The sequence below is a fragment of the Gadus chalcogrammus genome, chromosome 21 (assembly GCF_026213295.1).
Source record: "Gadus chalcogrammus isolate NIFS_2021 chromosome 21, NIFS_Gcha_1.0, whole genome shotgun sequence".
In the NCBI taxonomy this organism is placed as follows: domain Eukaryota; kingdom Metazoa; phylum Chordata; class Actinopteri; order Gadiformes; family Gadidae; genus Gadus; species Gadus chalcogrammus.
The window spans coordinates 17069708-17091747 of NC_079432.1; the positions used below are offsets into that span (position 1 = coordinate 17069708).

The following is a 22040-nucleotide window of genomic DNA, read 5'->3' on the forward strand; positions in this document are numbered from 1 at the left end:
CAGATCAATGTTGCTGGCGGACGACCAGAGTCTGGCCTTCTCTTCGGACCTAGGTGTCACATGGGTCTGCTTCCGATACCATGATAACACAACCGCTCCTGAGTCAAGAGCCTTTACACATGAGAGTCAAATCCTGTTAAGTTTCCGACACTGAGCCCCTGCCGCACTGATCGGAGAAATCTTAACTCTTATATTCCTAAAATATGCAAAAGAGGAATGTGCATGTTCATATGTGCGTTTAAACACCACAGACAACAGAACTATAACTGAACTGCCCCCCCCCACCGCGCTTACCATCCGGACAGCGGTTTTCTGTTTGTGTGCTGGTGGCTTTATTGACTACCACACACAAAGGTTACCTCAAACCAATGGATCGAAGAGCAATGGAAGTGACGCGCCTTCACTATGGTGACAAGTGAACTCATTTACTTTATTGACTGGCATTGTCCCCTGTTTTATTGTGAGTACGCCTAGTAAAATGTTGACATTGCATGGTTTACGGTTACACAAACCCTAGTGTAAAAGAATGTCTTGTTGGTCTTTTCATGCAAAGGTACATGTAAAACATGCTTCCAGTTGTAATTAAAGTGTTTTCTCCAGATGCAGGTATTAAGCTTTGAGAGAACATCTTTCAGCCATACAGATACTGAATTACCATAATTAAGCTTTTTTAAAGAGGTGAGCGGTTCATATCCAACTGATATACTCCCATATATCGGCCTCATGGAGATATAATTGGAAATATCGTAACATTCGATACAATAACCATGTATCTTTTTTTAAATCTGTGTCTTTAGTGTTTGGTCAAACACAGATGGAACACTAGAAACGGGAGATTAGTACTTATTGTGGCAAGGAGACCGCATTTTGGGAAGGTATTGCGTAGAGTGCACAAGTAGTGCTACTAGGGTGCTGCTATGCAGCTTTAGGTCCATAAGATGAGATGCTGGGGGTACAGGACGTGATAATGAATGTTTGGTCACACCAGAGGACCTATCCCCTTTGTTAAGTCTCTCAGCCATCCGCAATGTTTGAACTTACAGAAGAGATGCCAAAGACTATGAGAACAAGATTCAGACGAACAAGTCATATTTGCCAAATTATAAAGGTTATTTTTGCTTTTTACAAGAGATACGGTTACCTATAGATCTGTTTGATGGAGCATGTAAGGAGAAATCTCTATCAGCAGCTTTTTATCTGTCTGAATATGTTATGCTTCGGGATGCAGCATCAACAACATACACCTAAATGTTAGAATCTCCAATTCTGGCCTATTATATTTGCTATTAAGGAATACTTGTCTTCAAGAACCTGCATCCTTATGCAGGTGGAAAGCCTTAATTTCGTTCAGACATAATTTCAGCAATGTAACGTCTACTACAGAGAATGCAAGCCACATTCCCTCTGCGGCTCAGTGAGTATAAAGGTTCCAATGTTATTCTCCCGTTTGTCCCTCTCAGTAAACAGCCTGCTGCGTGGGTCGGCTGGTCTTCCTTTGATCCAGAGGGCAGTACACACGCACAAACTGATAAGATATGTGGCGGGAGGAAGTAGATCTAACCTATTGCTCCTCTCAGGGGGCATTTTCCACCAGGAAAAATTAGATACCTGAGAACAGACAAGAATTGCTTGTAAGCTTATGGAAAGGTTTCCTTCTTTTTTATTATCTGCTGTGTATCATTGAGATTTTGGGGGTGGATTTCTGGTGGATTTGGCGCCTTGGAATTCTTTCCATTACCTAATAGGTGCACTGTAGGTCTGAACAATGCGACAAACAGCCAAATATTTTACAGATAGACAGAAGGAATCTACATGTTAAATGTGAAATATTTCCTTGAAAGGGAAGCTTTGGGGCCCCAGTTTTCCAACACATCACTGTTAAGATTCCCTTCCAATGTAAAGCTCAATGTTTTTTTTCAAAGGAAATGTCAAGCTAGGCTATGGCTTTAGACGTGTGTTTTGCTTGCTTTGGGGATTAATTCTAGTTTTATGTAAAAATAAAAAAAGACAAATATCAATGGTGATAAGTGAGCCATCACTCAAAGATTGGAAAAGCGAGAGAGAGAGAGAGAGAGAGAGAGAGAGAGAGAGAGAGAGAGAGAGAGAGAGAGAGAGAGAGAGAGAGAGAGAGAGAGAGAGAGAGAGAGAGAGAGAGAGAGAGAGAGAGAGAGAGAGAGAGAGAGAGAGAGAGAGAGAGAGAGAGAGAGAGAGAGAGAGAGAGAGAGAGATTCTGCCACCATCTGGTTGTTTTTAGAAACTACATAGTAACAGGGCAAGCCATCATCATAGTTCAGATTGTTTATTTTATTGTTTGGTCCATCAATTATTGAACCTAATCAATAACCTTTATGCATGGTTTATTTAGTATTTAGGCCCATGATAGCGACGTTTGATTCTCAGAAATGTATAATGACGCCGACCTCTCTTACGTCACATCCGCAACGACGTGACAACACGACCAACGCGACATGGAGAGCGAAGGTGTTTATGTCGAAAATAACCCGCAAATACTTGCCAATGCTCATTCGGAGTTTGGGAAACGTAATTTTGAATTGGCAGAGGAACTTTATACAAAGTTCATTTCATCGTGTTTGCATAAGAGGTAGTCTTAGTGATCGTTTTAAGCCTACTCGGCTGTCCTGTAGTTAGAAGCTTGTATCTGGCCAAGAGAAACAGTTAATTTCCTGTGATAATAACATTGGTGTCTATTTTAAGCAATCATTGTTAAAATATTTGTTCAATGTATGACTTCAGGAGAAATTTGTTTCATTGAAATAAAGTGACAACTATTAATAATCTTACACCAATAACTCTATATACATACTAACTCGTAGCTTTAATTTGAAGTTGGATCCCCACAGCCAAAGTCACTGTGGGGCCGCACAGTCTTACTTTAAACCAGCATCTAGGGAAGGCAAGAGTACATTAGCTCCAGTAAATAGAGCAACTTGCGAAGTCCATAGAGCAACAACCAATTAAATTGCTTTACTTGGCTGTTTTCAGATGTACCTGCGACGAATAGCCTACTGCCACCATAAAATTCAATAATACGGTGTGAATATCTGATCCATGTTTGCAGGGAATGTGCGGCAGGTGACCTAGCCGCCGCATATAACAGCCGTGGACAGATCAGATACCTGAGGGTGGACTTCACTGAGGCAATGGAGGACTACACTGAGGCCATAGGGGTCGACCCTCGTTTCGAAATACCCTTCTACAACAGAGGGCTGATCCACTATAGATTAGGTATTACATCGTTAGTTCAAAAGTTGGACCATATCGTTGTTTTTGCTGATGGGGTTGTAATACTCCATGTCCAACAGTAGATGGAGCCAACGAAAAGACAATGACATGACATGTACTTTAGAATGAAATCATACATGAGCAGCAGAATAATTAAAGACTGCGGCTGTTGCTGCACGCATATGCAAATCATGCATATTAATTTTATACATGATTTGCTGAAACTTTATGGGACACTGCTGCCAACATTAATACCGGTACGCCATTTATTCATTCATGGTCATCATTGAGCATCGCTGAAATGTACATCTTATTCTACAGGTTTTTTCGAAGAAGCCAAGAGAGACTTTCAACAAGTCCTGAAGATCAATCCAGACTTTGAAGAGGCCAAAGTCAGTCTCCTCCAGACGCTTCAGGACCAGCAGCACAGAATGACCCGGGGATACTGACCATGATGGACCAGCGGCACAGAAAGACCCAGTGGCTTGTTTGGCATTGTGATTTGCTTTCTCTTTTCGATGTATTTTTTGATTTGTATTAAATTGTCAAGTTAATAAAAATGTGTTATTATTTTAATGTTCTTTTTTGCTTGAGTATAATGTAGATATTTGATTTATCCAAATGAAGGCCTAACTTGGTGTAGAACCGATAGCTCAGTGCATCTATAAGCAAAAATATATATATAGGCCAAAACATATCTACGCAAAATTGTTAATTCTGCTCAATAACCTACGAAGATGGCGTTTGGGTAGGGGGGCCTATTACAATAGGCTTGCATTGCTTGCCCGCCCTTTACGGCTATGGGTTTTGATTGGCTATTGTGCGGGATAATAATGAAGGGTGTTTTTATACAAACTAGTGCCACCTTGCTGCCGGATTGGATTTAATTGATCAGTTGTTAAGCATGCGCAGCGCGTAGCCACGTGCTGATGACTGCAGGTTAAAACAGCTGTTTGAGACGCATTCTCATCACCTGTGTTTTCGTCAACAGCCTTGAACTACTTGGGGTTGTGTAGGCTTGCATTTTATTTGCCATTATGACGATACACTTGAGTTTGTAAGTATTTATTTAGACTATTATTTGTGGTTAATGTATTAATGTTGGGATACATTTTGAGTACTTGATGTGTCCTCAGCGTTGTATGGATTTTGATGGCAGTAGTCGTCGCAGGTCAAGCAAACCCACATCGGAAAACGAACAATCAGCCAAGTATAACAATTTCTTGCTCCATATATTTTCTTGGCATGTTAGTCTATGGATTGGAGCTAATGTAGCCTACTCTTGGGTTCACTAGATGCTGATATAAAGTCAGACTGTGCGGGCAGCCACATGACGCTGACTTTGGACGAAGTTTTGGCTGTGGGGAACCAACTTGAAATTGAAGCTACGAGTAAGATGTCTAGAGAATTATTGATTTATTATTGGTTGTCTCATTTAAATGAACTAATTTCTACTGAATTCTTATTCTGCTAGATGGCTCCGAACATATTTTACTGACGCCAGGCTTGGCTGCTAAATGTGGATATAGCATGGAATCTGACCCATGGGGCAACACCAGAATCTATACATCCTTGATGGGCTGCTATGTTGACAACACAGTATGTCCACATAAACTTGTGTTGAAATGCCACACTGTGGGTTACAATGACAAACTCTAAAAGTGTTTTATTTATCCCTAGGATGATACATTTTTTAATATTGGATTAAGACTCAAAATGTATAGTGACGGGACATCGGATGTGGTTACTCGTGACGTGACCAAAACATGCAGCTACTCTGCCTGGGCCTCCCAGGAGATCGTTTGTGACAGAAACTACATGGAAGTAGGTCCCTTGTTATGTGAACAACTGTTTCTGTTTTTGAATTGGCAACCTTATATTAATCGACTTGATTAGATCTCAAAAGACCTGGGGCAGAGAGACGCAAGCCCTCACACTAAAGGACATGCTGGGAACATAAAGGATGACTTGACCAACAACGCAATGCTAAATGTATGTTAAAGTTCAATATTATTATTTTAGTTTGACCATGCTTTCATAGGATCTACCTAATAATGTCTTGTCCTCAGGTCAATGACACGGTATATGGTATCTGGAAGATGACCTTTTACACCCCTGAGCCAACTGTGATGATGCTGGACGAGGTTCACGAGGCTGGCTATGGCGCTATGACTAGCCCTAATCGACTGGTTGTGCGAAGCCCATACAACACAGCACAGACCTACTCAGAAGATGTAGGCGTTGATTGGATATTCGTCACAAGATTTTGCTGAAGCCAGATTCTTTTTTTTTCTTAAATCCTCGTCTTGTAACTTTCAGGTGGCTGGTGTCCCGATGGAGGTTGTCAAAGTGGGCACTTACTTCACCACGCCACAGGGTCTGAGAATTGTGGATTTAATGGCTGCTTGTCCTACTGGTGAGTCTCCTGTCAGTGGTGGAACATGTTACGACCCTCATCTTGATTGTGGAAAGCACTAAAAGGCCCCACTAATGAGTTCACCATGTTCTGTCTATAACAGGTGGTGTGACAGTTAATGATGGCACGATCTCATGGAACATTCCACGCTACATTACACCCCTGTTGACTGGCAGAGTGAAAATACTGGAAATGCACATGGGCATTAATGGAAAAAGGTTGGATAAAGCTCAGATGGCTTCCAGGGGCTACACGCTGTCTACAACAGAATATCACCTAGTCATTGAGCTTCCGATTGGCTCTCCTGATGGTTACTTCAAGGTTTGACTAGACTCTAATAAGAAATGAATCATAGCGGGTCAGTGGTGCTTTAATTAAAACTGCACAAATTATTTCAGAGCCATGCCCCAGATTACCAGTACCATCTCTCCTACACTGTGGAACCCATGCTTGAGTTGCTGTGGATTGCAAAGGATACTCAGTCTGATACAAGATATAAGGTTCTCTTCCCAATCACGACCCCTTTGATGCCCTGGTATCCAGATATTGCTGATGGTAAGTCTACAAAAACATAAAAATTAAATACTAGAACCATAATTGTATGTCTTGATCCCTTCTGATCCCTTCTATCTAGAAACTATCCCAGAGGAAGGGGTGTTTAAGGTTAAGTTTGGCACTCTGCTGCATGATGTGAACTTGGTGAACATCACCTTCTCAACTGGGGTTCTGTCTGCTGCGGAGTGCAATGCCAAAGGGTTCCTTCAACAACAAAAGTACTCCAATGGCTCAAAGGTTTATTTGCTGCAAGTGCCCTTCTCTGACGACGTTGTTTTAAAACATGTAAGGTGGCTTGAAGACTTTGAAAGATTCTAAATTCATCCAGGCTGCTGTCTTAACTAATCTCTTATTTCTTCAGAATCCAGAGCCCTTGCTTACTGCCTACTTCCTGCCACTGACCTACGGGTTTATGGTCATGCCGGAAGAGACACCGTTTTCCTACACTCTTGCGGTGGATGCATCACTGAACGATGTTGGTAAGCTGATAAAATAAAAAAACTAGACCTGTGCTCTCAATTTGAAGCACTCCTTGTTATTGCAATGCTGTTAGGGTGACAATGATTTCTCTTTAGTTCTTCCCAGTGTATTTGGCACATGCGACGACGCTACATTCTTCCTAACTGTGAAATATGGGAGTCAGGGACACAACTTTGAGACGATGCTAGGTACACAGATGCTTACCCCTGAGCTCGGTAGAGTCTATGGTCAAACTGAAAATGGAACACACCTCAGCCTTTCCTTGCCATACACTTCCCTGGATGTAGCTTTTGAGGTAAGTTCAAGTGCTGTGAAGCAAGATCGCTCACTATCAATACACTAAATACATCTGCGTCAAGCTTTAATTTGTCTTCCAGTTGTTCGATACGTCTTCGGTCAAAGCGAGGCTTGACGTGCTACTGTGGGAGCCTATCAACAACTGGAGCCTCAGTGAATTATCCCTGGCCTGCAACTTTCCTTTGACCACAACAAGTAATATGTCTGCTACATTGTGTCATTGTTTAGTGTTTGTCAGGTTGACACCCAGGTGATATTTGGTTTATTTGTATTCTCAGAATGTTACTCAAATGGGACCATGACTGCCCTCAGTGTGAAGTTGGAATCTGTCCCCAATCTTGTTCCACATCAGCTCACCCTCAGAGACAAGTCGTGCAAACCATATTTCAGTGATGACCGGTTTGCACACTTCTCTTTTAATGTAAATGCCTGTGGGACTAGTAGGGTGGTAAGTAGATTGAACTCTTGACAGCATTGATGTTAAATGTTGTAATGCTATTGAGTAACAAGCTTTTTCGATCTAGTTCGTTGGAAACTACTTGCTGTACGAGAATGATATCTCCCTGGATTATTCAGCGAAGGCCTACACGTCACCAGTTGAGCCAGACTTCAGGTGGGTCGTTTACGACAAGCCATAAAGTTCCCTAACCACAAGGTTATAGGAAGCATGCCTAACCTTTATAATTGCTTCCTTGCTCTTCTGCAGGCACACTGTATCTTGTTACTACTTGGTCAATGACATGGCAACACTGGAGTTTGATAATAAACCATTAGTCAATATTCCATCAGCTGAAATTGGTACAGGACGGCTGATGGTTGAGATGAGACTAGCCCTGGGTAAGTCGTATTGCAGCAACATTTAAGAGCTATTGTAACTACTGTTAACTTTTGGCTAACCCCTTTTTTATCTTCACCCAGACGAATCATACGAGCTGTTCTATCAAGCACAAGATTATCCTGTGCAGAAGTACTTGAGGCAACCGGCTTATTTTGAGGTGGCACTGCTGCATTCGGCTAATCCCCAGTTGGAGCTCATCTTGGACAACTGCTGGGCCACACTACAGGAGGAGAGGACCTCTCTGCCTCGTTGGGACATTATAGTAGACGGGTACTGTTTCATTTGTAGTGTGAGAGCAGCACGTGTCACTGTAAGCCCGAAGGTGACTCTGTTGTGTACGCTTCCTGTTTAGCTGCGAGAACCTGGAAGACCGCTACATCACCGTCTTCCACCCGGTTGTGAGTGACCAGAGGGTTGTGGTTCCGTCGCTCTTCAAACGCTTTTCCGTCAAGGTTTTCTCCTTTGTGAAGGATAAGGAAGTCTTGCAAGATGAGGTAGGACTATATGTGAGCTAGCAGATCACACCATATTCTCTATAAAGGTAACTTGTGTAACGCCAGTATTGTCAACAGATTTATGTCCACTGTGATGCTGTAATCTGTGACTTGAATGCTGGCAACGGAGTCTGCAGCCAGTGCCGCGGTTCAACGGGTGTCAGACAACCAGTCGCTGCAAAAGGACAAAGGGGTATGAACAACCTCCTTGATGTAAACGTGCATCCTTTATTGCAGCCCTTTTTATATATGATTTTAAATACCTCTTACTCCCTCCCTTTGGTTGCAGTGCAAAGAAGTACTACTTTACACAGATGGCAAATCTCCTCTGGACCGGTGCAGATCAACTTCCTAAAATAAAAGCGTCTTCATTTTATTTAATAATTCATTTATATTATTATGTCAAATAACCCGCAAATACTTGCCAATGCTCATTCGGAGTTTGGAAAACGTAATTTTGAATTGGCAGAGGAACTTTATACAAAGTTCATTTCATCGTGTTTGCTTAAGAGGTATTATTAGTGATCGTTTTAAGCCTACTCGGCTGTCCTGTAGTTAGAAGCTTGTATCTGGCCAAGAGAGAGTTAATTTCCTGTGATAATAACATGGGTGTCTATTTTAAGCAATCATTGTTAAAATATTTGTTCAATGTATGACTTCAGGAGAAATTTGTTTCATTGAAATAAAGTGACGACTATTAATCTTACACCAATAACTCTATATACATACTAACGCGTAGCTTTAATTTGAAGTTGGATCCCCACAGCCAAAGTCACTGTGGGGTAGAAGGGTATTTCGAAACGAGGGTCGACCCCTATGGCCTCAGTGTAGTCCTCTATTGCCTCAGTGAAGTCCACCCTCCGGTATCTGATCTGTCCACGGCTGTTGTATGCGGCGGCTAGGTCACCTGCCGCACATTCCCTGCAAACATGGATCAGATATTCACACCGTATTATTGAATTTTATGGTGGCAGTATTCGTCGCAGGTACATCGGGAAAACAGCCAAGTAAAGCAATTTACTTGGTTGTTGCTCTATGGACTTCGCAAGTTGCTCTGTTTACTTGAGCTAATGTACTCTTGCCTTCCCTATAGGACTGATCCACTATAGATGTATTACATCGTTAGTTCAAAAGTTGGACCATATCGTTGTTTTTGCTGATGGGGTTGTAATACTCCATGTCCAACAGTAGTTGGAGCCAACGAAAAGACATTGACATGACATGTACTTTAGAATGAAATCATACATGAGCAGCAGAATAATTAAAGACTGCGGCTGTTGCTGCACGCATATGTAAATCATGCATATGAATTTTATACATGATTTGCTGAAACTTTATGGGACACTGCTGCTAACATTAATACCGGTACGCCATTTATTCATTCATGGTCATCATTGAGCATCTCTGAAATGTACATCTTATTCTACAGGTTATTTCGAAGAAGCCAAGAGAGACTTTCAACAAGTCCTGAAGATCAATCCAGACTTTGAAGAGGCCAAAGTCAGTCTCCTCCAGACGCTTCAGAACCAGCAGCACTGACCATGATGGATCAGCAGTACAGAATGACCCGGGGATACTGACCATGATGGACCAGCGGCACAAAAAAGACCCAGTGGCTTGTTTGGGATTGTGATTTGCTTTCTCTTTTCGATGTATTATTTGATTTGTATTAAATTATTGTCAAGTTAATAAAAATGTTATTTTAATGTTCTTTTTTGCTTGAGTATAATGTAGATATTTGATTTATCCAAATGAAGGCCTAACTTGGTGTAGAACCGATAGCTCAGTGCATCTATAAGCAAAAAAAATATATATAGGCAAAAACATATCGACCCAAAATTGTTAATTCTGCTCAACATACAAAGATGGCGTTTGGGTTGGGGGGCAATGGCTGTTTCCCAAAGTGAAGGCTGCAGCCTTGTTAGGACGCGTCCTTGCTAGTCGCGTCCAATGGAGATGAGACTAGAGTGCTAGCTCGAGTGCTTCCTAGCGTTTGTAACGTTCAGACTTTGGAACGACTTGGTAGTGTGGAAGCGCTTCCGCTTCCGCTTTTTAATACTGCATGTCCGCTTGTAAACACATGTGCGCTTATGAATAAAACATGGCAGCAATCAAGCTGATCGATATTCATTTGACTTTTGGCTGTTATGAATGCGGTCATGTCTCCTTCGCATGGAGCCTCTTTGGGGAAGTCACAAAAGCTTTGTTGCGGTTGATAGAATCGTCTTTATTAAAAGGAAAATCCATTAAATTTTTCTAAAACTAAGTGAAATTGTCTGAGAAATTAATTCATGCATCACATTTACAGTACGGTTGATTACTATTATGCAGGGGGGAAAAGACAAAGAAAGAGATGATAAACATGTATTTATTTGGATATATTTAACTGATCTGATTCATTCATTCATATAGGCCTCAGCCTACAATCTACCAGTGGTTTGAACACATAAGTATATAATATAAAATACAATTATATACATTCTTAAAAATTACAAACATTGTAAATGATCGGTTGTGCATTAATTTTACAACATTGGATAGTGGCACTATCCCTTCCACCGGTAAACAAATGTTTGCGCGCCACCCGGCGCACAAAAGCCTCCGTTTGCTGGGCTGACCCTAAAAAAAACGATTCAACACAAACATAAATAGGTAGCCTAAACAATGTAATCTTGTGAGCGAGTAAATTGACATTGGTGACAGTGGTGTTTAACACCAGGGCCCCGTTTCCCGATATCGATGGATCTTCGCTCGTAAGATGGTGCGAAAGGTGGACCCATCGAACCATCGATAATTTCTTTGGAGCGTTTCCCGAAACTCCTCTTAAAGGCCAACTATGCAACTTTTTTAGCCAAAATTACATTAAGTATGCAGGTTGAGAGTTATGCTGATGGTTCTGCATCCATTTCCGGGTCGATTGGTGGGTGTGTCATTTACCCATGTCGCCTCTCCAGTGAAAAAGCGCATATGCAACTGAAGTATCCTCGAAAATGTAGTCAGATTGTAGTTTCGAAAATGCTTTACGGCACAGACACACACCCAAACATGGCACCGTCTAGATATAAACAGCCAGTTGCGAGGCAATTGTTGCATTCATCATGGATCAATCGACTAATGGTACGGCCACACCAACCACGTTACTCGCATTGGATAACGCGAGTAACGCGCCTAACCTGACGCTTGATCATTGTGCGTCACAAAATGGTTCAACGCGCCTGTGGCTGCGCTAGAGTCCGAGGTAACCCAAACGCCGCCGTGTTTGGGTGCATGATAGAGTTTAGATCGGGTTAGATTAAATAATCTCGGATATAAATAACGATCTCATCTCATCTCATCGTCATCCGTCTATCCGGGGTCGGGTCGCGGGGGGAGCAGCTCAAGCAGGGGGCTCCAGACTTCCCTTTCCCGGGCCACATTGACCAGCTCTGACGGGGGGATCCCGAGGCGTTCCCAGGCCAGTGTTGAGATATAATCTCTCCACCTAGTCCTGGGTTTTCCCCGAGGTCTCCTCCCCAATGGACGTGCCTGAAACACCTCCTAAGGGAGGCGCCCAGTGGGCATCCTTGCCAGATGCCCGAACCACCTCAGCTGACTCCTTTCTAAGTAAAGGAGCAGCGGCTCTAATCCGAGTTCCTCACGGATGACTGAGCTTCTTACCCTATCCCGAGACGCCAGCCACCCTTCTGAGAAAACTAATCTCGGCCGCTTTTACCCGCGATCTCGTCCTTTCGGTCATCACCCAACCCTCATGACCATATGTGAGGATAGGAACGAAGATCGACCGGTAGATCGAGAGCTTTGCCTTGCGGCTCAACTCTTTTCGTAACAACGGTGCGGTATAATGCGAACGCAATACCGCCCCCGCTGCTCCGATTCTCCGGCCAATCTCACGCTCCATAGTACTGTAGCGACCCTGGGACAGTTAAATAGTTTGTGTGCTATGTGTTACATTATATTTCGTTGTCCGTTATGCCAGTTGTTCTATGTGCATGTATTGTAATGTTATTCTTGTCAATCAGCGTGGGGGGCGAATCATTAGTCAGCTGGGGGAGGGCCTTGGAAGAACAGGAGCAGTGGCGGTTTTAGGCACGGGCGAACCGGGCAGCCGCCCGGGGCGGCATATTTGTGGGGGGCGGCAAATCACATGGGTGGCGCCACGAGCAGTATAAAAAAAAAATGCGCTGCGTAGCGGTTATCAATGAAGTACGACATTGTGTGGGGAATAGGTATTTTGGCGCCCCCTGCTGCAGGCGCACACCTGCTCGTTGAGAAGGTGCCGTGTATAGACGGAATGAAACCCCCACTGAAGTCCGTAGGTTCACGATACAAATCCCCCCCCCCCCTCCGTCAACAATCTTGCCCGGGGCGTAACGCCCCGTGCCCACTACCTCCGTCAGTTGTCCGTTGCCCATTGACTTTGAATGGGGACGGTCGCGCAATGCATTGTGGATCCGTCCGTTGACTTGGAGCGTTCGCCACCGTCAAAAAGTTGAAAAATGTTTAACTTTTTCGGCAGCGACGGTTCCGTCATCCAATCAGATCGCGTATGCAAATTTAAGCACTGTGACGCGACTCGGGCTCTGACGATACTGGAAAGCGGGAAAGCGGGTCTTCTTGCCTCGCAACAAGCAGGAAGAAGCGGGAAGAACCCGGCGAAGCGATTTGATTGGCTGACGGTTGCCTCTGCAAAGACTACTCCCCCATCCGTCAGCCACGCCTTCCCACGTCCGTTGACTGACGGTGCAGTGGGCACGAGGCGTAACTGGACCTATCGCCACTGAACAGGAGGGTGGGGGCCTGCACGCGAGTGAGACCGTGTTGCCGGGGTAACCGGGGTTTGTTTGGGTCCGGTTTTCAGCTGTTGGTTACAATGTTGTTACAATGTTACGGGTTTCAGTGACCTGGTTTTTGGTCCATTAAAACTACCTTCAACTAATGACTCGACATGATTATGTCACCGGCGAGGTCGTTACAGTACCCTCACTCGCGAACAAGACCCCGAGGTACTTGAACTCCTTCACTTGGGCAAAGGACTCATAAATAACGATAATCAGGTTAAATAACTTCACATGGTGTGTCTGGGCCCCGTTTCCCGAAAGCGTCGTTAGCCTAAGTGGATCGTGAAGTGCGTCGAAAGGGCATCGTAGAGTTTTCACCGCGTTTCCCGAAAGCATCGTGGGGAACGAACGTCTTGAAAACGCTCGTAGCTAACGAGTACTCCAGGGGTGCTCGTAGGTACTCGTAGGACGCTAAGAGCATCGTCAGCTATAGCCTCAGTGGCGACACCATCGGACATTCCGTCTATTGGATGCGTTTTATTAAAACGCATTGCGCCTTTATGTTCTTAGTTTGGTAATTAATAAAGATTATTAATTAATTTATTAATAAAGATGTTAAAATGGCCAAAATAAAACGGGACAGTCCAGAAAATGTTTGCGCAGGCAGGGCACTCAAAATGTGTGAGAGAAAGTGGGGGGATTTGTGCAGACTGACATAGGCTACTCATAAAACGTAGCATAAAATAATGTAAAAAAATAAATAAATTAAAACAATTAACAAAAATAAAAAATAAAGAAATAAAATAAATTATAAAAAACAAGCAAAGGAGCAGGCAAAAGGCTGGGATATGGTGGGGATTGGTCACGTTGACGGGAATGTTTAGTGACATGTGGGAGGGTGGAGGGGGTTAAAAAAAAGTCTCAATCACTCTTCGACGCGCAGCATGAAAACCAGCCGCGTAGTTATGAGGGAGGCCGTCCTCACACCGATCTTCCTCGTCGTCATCGTCCTCAGCGTCCTCCGGTGCAAGCAATGCCACCCCAGCCTTAGCTGCAATGTTGTGCAACATAGCCGTCACACATATCACGGCGCATGACTTGGCCGGCGAAAACTGGAGCCCTCCGCCTGACTTATGAAGGCATCTAAAGCGCAACTTCCACCTCCCGATCGTGCGCTCAACGATGCACCGGGCCAGACGGTGGGCTCATCATGGACGTCTCCCGGGTTATTCACAGGTGTGAAGAGGAATTATTTCAGCGGGGAAAATGCCGTGAAACGCACAGACTCACAGTGCATTCAGGATTAGGACTGATATATGTCGGTTTAAGCCTAATCAATTGTGTTTTAATGTCTTTAGCATTCATATAATTGCAGTCTATTTTTTTCGTAGGCTACTCTGCTGTTGTCCTTGATGGGGATATATTTTAACCCTTTTTAACACAATTTTCCTGCGACATTCCTGCGTCTCCCACTCCTACGGAGCCCATTTCAGCACCGTGTCAGTAGACAGTTACAATCCTACGACGTCGTGAGTGCAGCGAATGCGCGTTCACGTTAAGAGGAGTTTCGGGAAACGCTCCAAAGAAATTATCGATGGATCCAAGATCCATCGGGAGAATGATCGTACGAGCGAAGATCCATCGTTATCGGGAAACGGGGCCCTGGTGTGTTTCCAGCATTCGTAGTGTTGATCAGCAGAGAAATAGTCCGCCAAGACGTTGAGGTTGCTTAGCAACCAGAGACTCTTTCCATTCAAGTGAACGGAGCGTTCACTCTTCGTCATAACTATCAAACCAAACATCCTTCACATTCACCGAGCGAACATTATGAAAGTAAAATGCACATTTCTCGCTAAAAATGTTTCCATAAACGCATTTAATGGCGTAACTATGTTACTATTTCCACCCAGAATAAAGAAAGATGTCGGCCGTATGCTTCTGTTCAAGGGTCACTACAGTAACGAATTGCTTTACGGCACAGACCCCCAAACACGGAACCGGCTCGATATAAACACAAGTAACTAAGGGATTGTTATATTCATCATAGATCAGCCGACTAAAAAGAGACAGAGAAACCCAATTTCGGAGGAACAGAAGAAGAGAAAAGGGAGACTGACCGACAGAGAGGCCAGACACGAGTAAACGTTGGGCAAGCTTTTCAGGAATAGCGTGAACTGAAAGAAAAAGAAGACTGCAAATCAGACGCCGACTCGGCCGTGTTGCTTTTGAAATTGAAAGTACCCTTGGGTGAACTTTGTCTTCGTGGTATTCTTGATTCTGATAGTCTCTGTACAAATGTGTTTGCTCAACCATTTTGTTGTGAGCCCTGTACAAATTGTTTTCTCGACCGTTTTGTTGTGAGCCCTGTATGTAGCTTGCTTGCAACCATATAAACACCTTTGTTTCCATGGGTGTTTTGCTGTTCGTCTGTCTCGTCCCCCAGATACAGACTGAATCCCCGAATCCAGGTTCTTGTTTATTTCGATTATTATGTTGGCCAAACCTCTTACACTGATTGTTCTGTTCAACCTAAGATAAAACAATTATAACCTAGGGTATAAATTCTCCCCGTCAACTATAAAAAAGGATGGATTTATGTTTATTGCAATGCAAATACACCATTTTAAAAATGTATAACCTTGCCTACACTTTATGAACATCTACTTCGGACATGGCTCCACGCATTCGCCGGCTTCTTTGAAAACAAATGCACATGGCTCGCGTAGAAGTGCAAGGGGAAGGGACGTCAACGAGTTGTTACGACAGTGTTGTGAAATATCTACTACGAAGCTGTAGGGAGCGCTGTGTAGAGAAATGTGCGTGCCAAAACCAAGAGAACAGCGAAGAAATGCCCGAAGTTGCATAGTGGGCCTTTAACGTGAACGCGCATTCGCTGCACTCAAGAGGAACGTAGGATTGTACCTGTCCACTGACATGGTGCTGAAACGGGCTATGACGCAGGGGGAGACGCAGGAATGTCGGAGGAAAATGGGGTTAAAAAGGGTTAAAATATCTCCCCATCAAGGCCAACCGCAGAGTAGCCTACGAAAAGAATAGATTGCAATAATATGAATGCTAAAGATATTAAAACACAATTGATTAAGCCTAGGCCGACATATATATCAGTCCTAATCCTGAGCGCACGATCAGGAGGTGGACGTTGCGCTTTAGATGCCTTCACAAGTCCAGCGGAGGGCTCCAGTTTTCGCCGGCCAAGTCATGCGCTGTGATATGTGTGACAGCTATGTTGCACAAAATTGCAGCTAAGGCTGGGGTAGCTTGGGTTGAACCGGAGGACATTGAGGACGATGACGACGAGGAAGATCGGTGTGAGGACGGCCTCCCTCATTACTACGCGGCTGGTTTTCATGCACGTCGAAGAGTGATTGAGACTTTTTATTAACCCCCTCCACCCTCCCACATGTCACTAAACATTCCCGTCAACGTGACCAATCCCCACCATATCCGAGCCTTTTGCCTGCTCCTTTGCATTTTTTTTTTAAAATATTTTTATAATTAATATTTTTATTTTTTTTACATTATTTTATGCTACGTTGTATGAGTAGCCTATGTCAGTCTGCACAAATCCCCCCCCACTTTCTCTCACACATTTTAAGTGCCCTGCCTGCTCAAACATTTCCTTGACTGTCTCTCTCAAACTAAGAACATAATGGCCCAGATCAGGCTCAGACGCACGTGATACACCATTACCAATGTGTTATAATAAAACGCATTCAATACGTCCGCTGGCTACGCCACTGAGGCTATAGTAGGCTAACGAGGCTCTTAGCGTCCTACGAGTACCCTGGAGCACTCGTTAGCTACTCGTGACTCGTGAGCGTTTTTAAGAGGTTCGTTACCAAAGATGCTTTCGGGAAACGGTGTGAAAACTGTACGATGCTCGTACGACCCACTCTGCGATCCCCTTAGGCTAAAGATGCTTTCGGGAAACGGGGCCCAGCTACGTCCATGCAAAATATAGCAACGTGTCATTAAGTTGCAAAAACGTTTGAAAAGTGGCACAGGTCTTTAGGCTTGATTATTTGCATTAACATGATGAATCTATAAAAAGCAATACGGCACAAAATATTTCTGAAAACTAATATAACTTCACTTCATTTGAACGTGTAGGCCTACTGCTCTGCCATTTTGAAGAACCCGCCGAGTGAACGCAGAGGGTTGTGGGTAGTTTTGGCTCGTCTAGGAGAGTAACCCCAGAGAATGTAGACGGGCTCTGGTAACCCTGAATGCAGCTCGCAGATCGAGGAGGAGCTAAATGTGGGCGGGCTTAAACGTTTAAGCCCGCCCACATTTAAGGAAAATTCCGCGCAGCATCATGGACTCAGGACTCAGACGGAAATACGTTCTCCCGCTTTCTGCAGAAAGCGGGAGAACGTATTTCCGTCTGAGTCCATGATGCTGCGCGGAATTTTCCTTAAATGTGGGCTGGCTTAAACGTTTAGACCCGCCCACATTTAGCTCCTCCTCGATCTGCGGGCTGCAGTCAGGGGCACTTGGAGTAGGATGCAGCGATGCATCCTTGAAAATCTCGGAATTCTCAAAAACAAAGGACGCAAAAATCGCGCGGCTTTCGAGTGTCCTCAACATAGACATCTTAGCCCAGTTCAGACCAAAGATTCACCTTGCAACGGCTTGCAACGAGGCGGTTTTAGAACGTCGCAGGGGCGGTGTGAACGGGTCGTTGCAAGCCGTTGCAAGGAGTTGCAAGGCGTTGCAAGGAGTCGCCAGAGATTGAACATGTCAAATCGCAAGGTCCAGTTTTAGAACGCGGCGATTTAACTATATCTCTTCAGCCAATCACAGCACAGAACAACTTGTACGTCACGGCCTTACTCCGTCCCGGTACCGTACTGTCCACTCCAGCATACAAATATCCGAAGATGGCAGACTTCTGGTCCGAGGAGAGGGAGGAGAATTTAATTTGCTTGCTGGAGGAGCAACCTGTCCTTTACAACGTATTATTATTATTATTATTAAGTTCAACTCGTGACTGTGTTAACTGGTGACCATTAGCCGAATGCGTCGTTTGTTGTCGTGGCTACGCCAGCTGTTGGAAATCGGGCCAGACACGTAGCTGTCCTTGCGAATGCCTCTTTGATTTGTCTTTAGATAAAATGTCAAAAACATTCCCATCTCATTTGTATTTGGAGTGTAATTGGAAGAAACTTGTCACGTATAACCGTTTAAAGCCGAAATAAATGAAAAACAAATGCTTAAAATATGATACATTACGGGATTCGAACTCATACTATCGTGGGGGGGGATATTAATACGGTCGGATTTCATTCTGATGTACCGTAGACCCACATAGAAATCTTCCGCAAAAAAAATATAAATTCTTTGTGAAAACACGAAAGGCAGCCAGATCAACTTGTGAACTTGCGTTCACAGTTGCTAGGGAAACCACCTACCGTCGCAGACCGTTGCAGCGCGTTGCAGGCAGTTGAATATGGAAAGCCAAGAAGGCCACAATCTGGCCCTAGAATGGCGCGGTAAAAGTGCAAAACCGCACGGAATCCGTACGGAAACCATACGGATTCCGTACGGTTTTGAATGACTAATAGTCGCGGCTATTAGTCATTCACTCCGGCTATTAGTTATTCACTCCGGCTATTAGGTATGCAGAACGAGCCCCTCCCTCTTCTTTGCTTGACCAATACGTTTGAAGGCTGTCTAACCAATCAGAGCTGCAGTGCCTCGATGTTTCGCTGTAACATAAAGCTGTGTTGTCTTTACTAGTTTCACTACAATGTAATGACCACCATTAGCTAGTGGAAAATACATTTGTGTCTAGTAGGCTACAGTGATATATTTGTATATGTTTATTTATTTATTTATTTATTTATTTTTTCCACAATGTCTTGTTTTTTTTAAAAAATGTATGATGACTATATGCTCTGTAAGGTGACCTTGGGTGTTTTGAAAGGCGCCTCTAAATTAAATGTATTATTATTATTATTATTATATGTTAGGCTATATATTGAGATGGCATTGTGCGAAATACCCGACAATATTCGGGGATGTCCTCATCCCCAGATTGTTCTCGATATGCAGTAGCCAGCTAGGCCATAACATTACATAACATGAACATGAACTGGATAAATGCCAGGTATATAGCATATCGGAGACGGGCACACAATCAGTGCATTTGCAAATGAGAGCCTGCAGTATGACCGATCTTGTGACATGTGGTCGGAGAGAGTCGTGTGTGTGTGTGTGTGTGTGTGTGTGTGTGTGTGTGTGTGTGTGTGTGTGTGTGTGTGTGTGTGTGTGTGTGTGTGTGTGTGTGTGTGTGTGTGTGTGTGTGTGTGTGTGTGTGTGTGTGTGTGTGTGTGTGTGTGTGTGTAGTGTGTAGATCAAGTTGTTGAAGGAAGTGTTTCTTGACGTTACAATATTTCATGGATGCAAGCAAGCCAAGACAATCAATCTATATCTATAGCCTACATGACAACACACACACACACACACACACACACACACACACACACACACACACACACACACACACACACACACACACACACACACACACACACTTTAAACACACTGGTAAAGCAATAGGAGCCTGCATTGGCTAAAGTTGGTGCGATGCGATTTATTTTATAACAGGGAGGGGCAAAGTTGTGCATTACATTGATCCTGAAAGCCTATGTCCTAGAATAATTAGTTTGTATTCCGTTTTAGGCCATCTCACTAAAGGTCACTTAAATGTATCCTATTTAAGTTCAACAAGTCCAGTATTCAGAATTTAAAGCATTTATTCACAAATACGTTCTATTTTTTTGACAAGCGGAGCCGACAGTCATGTGCAAGTATGCAACTTAGCCATGTGCGGCAAACAGAAGATAGACGCAATGAACTGATTGTTGTGCATTGTTGTGGATATGTAGGCTGTTTAGTTGTTTGTGGTCTTAGTGAAACAGTCTTGCCTTGGAGTTGGAGAAGTTGGAGTGATTGTGTGAATGTGCGAGAGAGAGCGCACCTGCAGTGGTGATGTTGGGCTTGTAATGGGCTCATATGTGATCAATGATGTATCTGTCTGATCGTATTAGCTGTAGATGGATGGTTAAATAATGTCACAAGATCGGTCATACTGCAGGCTCTCATTTGCAAATGCACTGATTGTGTGCCCGTCTCCGATATATGCATATATCGGCTACCTGGCATTTATTCAGTTCATGTTCTTCTGAGTGCGCAAGAACGGTTCCAATTATTGTCGTGTTTGCATTGTAATGCACAACTTTGCCCCGCCCTGTTATAAAATAACGTGCATCGCAACAACTTTAGCCAATGCAGGCTCCTATTGCTTTACCAGTGTGTTTGATTGCTTTACCAGATATAGATTGATTGTCTTGGCTTGCTTGCATCCATGAAATATTGTACGACAAGTAGAAACACTTCCTTCAACAACTTGCTCTACCCACACACACACACACACACACACACACACACACACACACACACACACACACACACACACACACACACACACACACACACACACACACACACACACACACACACACACACACACACACACACACACACACACACACACACACACACACACGACTCTCTCCGACCACATGTCACAAGATCGGTCATACTGCAGGCTCTCCTTTGCAAATGCACTGATTGTGTGCCCGTCTCCGATATGCTATATACCTGGCATTTATTCAGTTCATGTTCATGTTATGTAATGTTATGGCCTAGCTGGCTACTGCATATCGAGAACAATCTGGGGATGAGGACATCCCCGAATATTGTCGGGTATTTTGCACAATGCCATCTCAATATATAGCCTAACACAGGGGTGCCCAACCAGTCGATCGCGGTCTACCAGTAGATCGCCGACAGATCCCAAGTCGATCGCGAGGGGTGAAGAAAAAAAAAAAAAAAAATGTTTTTTTTAAAAAAAATTTTTTAATGAAATTAAATTTGCGCGGGACATATACGCGCGGTAGCGCATGTGCTGTTAACAGCAGTTGAAAGCCGTCAACAGTAGTTACACACTCCTATACGTTGGTATGGCTGAGGGGAAACAAGCTAAGACCTACCATTTTCACCCTGAGTGGGAGGAAGATTATTGATTATCGTTGAGAAGGTTCCGTGCGCAGACGGAATGAAACCCCCACTGAAGTCCGTTGGTTCACGATACAATCCCCCACCCCCCCCCCCCCCCCCCCCCCGTCAACAATTGTTCTCTACCCCCCCCCCCCCCCCCCCCCGTCAACAATTGTTCTCTACCCCCCCCCCCCCCCCCCCCCGCTTGAAGGTAGGTTTGCTGGTAGATCTCGGGAGGTTGGCTACTTGAAAAGTAGATCTTGGGTCAAAAAAGGTTGGGCACCCCTGGCCTAACATATACAAATATATCACTGTAGCCTACTAGACACAAATGTATTTTCCACTAGCTAATGGTGGTGTTGCATATTCTCGAAGAAAGTTGTCCAATCCCGGGTTGCTTTGAACTCACTTCATTTATTATAAAGTCGTCGGCATGTTTCGGCATGGTAAGTGAAGCTATACGGAGGGAATTGTAGGAATCGTGTAGAACACGTGTGAGAGATAATAACTCTGGCTACTATGGGCCACGGGCAGAGGCCCGTGACCCTTCGCGGGTGTCGCTGAAAATCTCTCCTCTTCTGTTCTGTTCTGTTCTGTTCTGTTCTGTTCTCTCTCTCTTCTCTGGCGATCCCCACCTCGTGTCCTCAGGTAGACCGTCAAGTGGGCGTGGCCTAGTGGGCGTGGCCGGGGTGCCGTACTGGCTTCGGCTTCTTCGTATATATAAAAGCGCTGCTAACTGTGGCTGGAGCAGCCTCCAATAAGGTCTTGCTCCCCTTGTGGCTATGTATAGTATTTACGGCTTATATGTTTGGTCCTGTCTCATTGGGTCTATGTGTGGGTAGCTTAGATTCTTA

The 22040-nt window shown here is 44.1% G+C and overlaps 2 protein-coding genes across 3 annotated transcripts; both read left to right on the top strand.

The window, feature by feature from the left end:
* Positions 1–2438: 2438 nt before the first annotated feature.
* On the top strand, positions 2439–3866 carry ttc32 (tetratricopeptide repeat domain 32). The gene is made up of 3 exons (XM_056581450.1): positions 2439–2602; positions 3080–3246; positions 3565–3866. The coding sequence occupies exons 1-3, from the start codon at positions 2469–2471 to the stop codon at positions 3690–3692; spliced, it is 429 nt and encodes a 142-aa protein (XP_056437425.1). The 5' UTR covers positions 2439–2468; the 3' UTR covers positions 3693–3866.
* A 310-nt stretch (positions 3867–4176) lies between these two features.
* LOC130374716 (uncharacterized) lies at positions 4177–10067 on the top strand. Of its 2 annotated transcripts, XM_056581644.1 has the most exons (22): positions 4190–4300; positions 4380–4453; positions 4539–4634; positions 4718–4842; positions 4924–5067; positions 5140–5235; positions 5313–5477; positions 5563–5659; positions 5763–5980; positions 6058–6214; positions 6294–6499; positions 6576–6693; positions 6790–6989; positions 7072–7186; positions 7270–7439; positions 7516–7604; positions 7698–7828; positions 7910–8099; positions 8182–8323; positions 8402–8516; positions 8613–8659; positions 9753–10026. In XM_056581644.1, the coding sequence occupies exons 1-22, from the start codon at positions 4281–4283 to the stop codon at positions 9792–9794; spliced, it is 2757 nt and encodes a 918-aa protein (XP_056437619.1). In that variant the 5' UTR covers positions 4190–4280; the 3' UTR covers positions 9795–10026. The 2 variants fall into 2 exon arrangements, with proteins under 2 accessions (XP_056437618.1, XP_056437619.1); XM_056581643.1 differs by lacking the exon at positions 8613–8659 and having other exon boundaries at positions 4177–4300; positions 9753–10067.
* The last annotated feature ends 11973 nt before the right edge of the window (positions 10068–22040 follow it).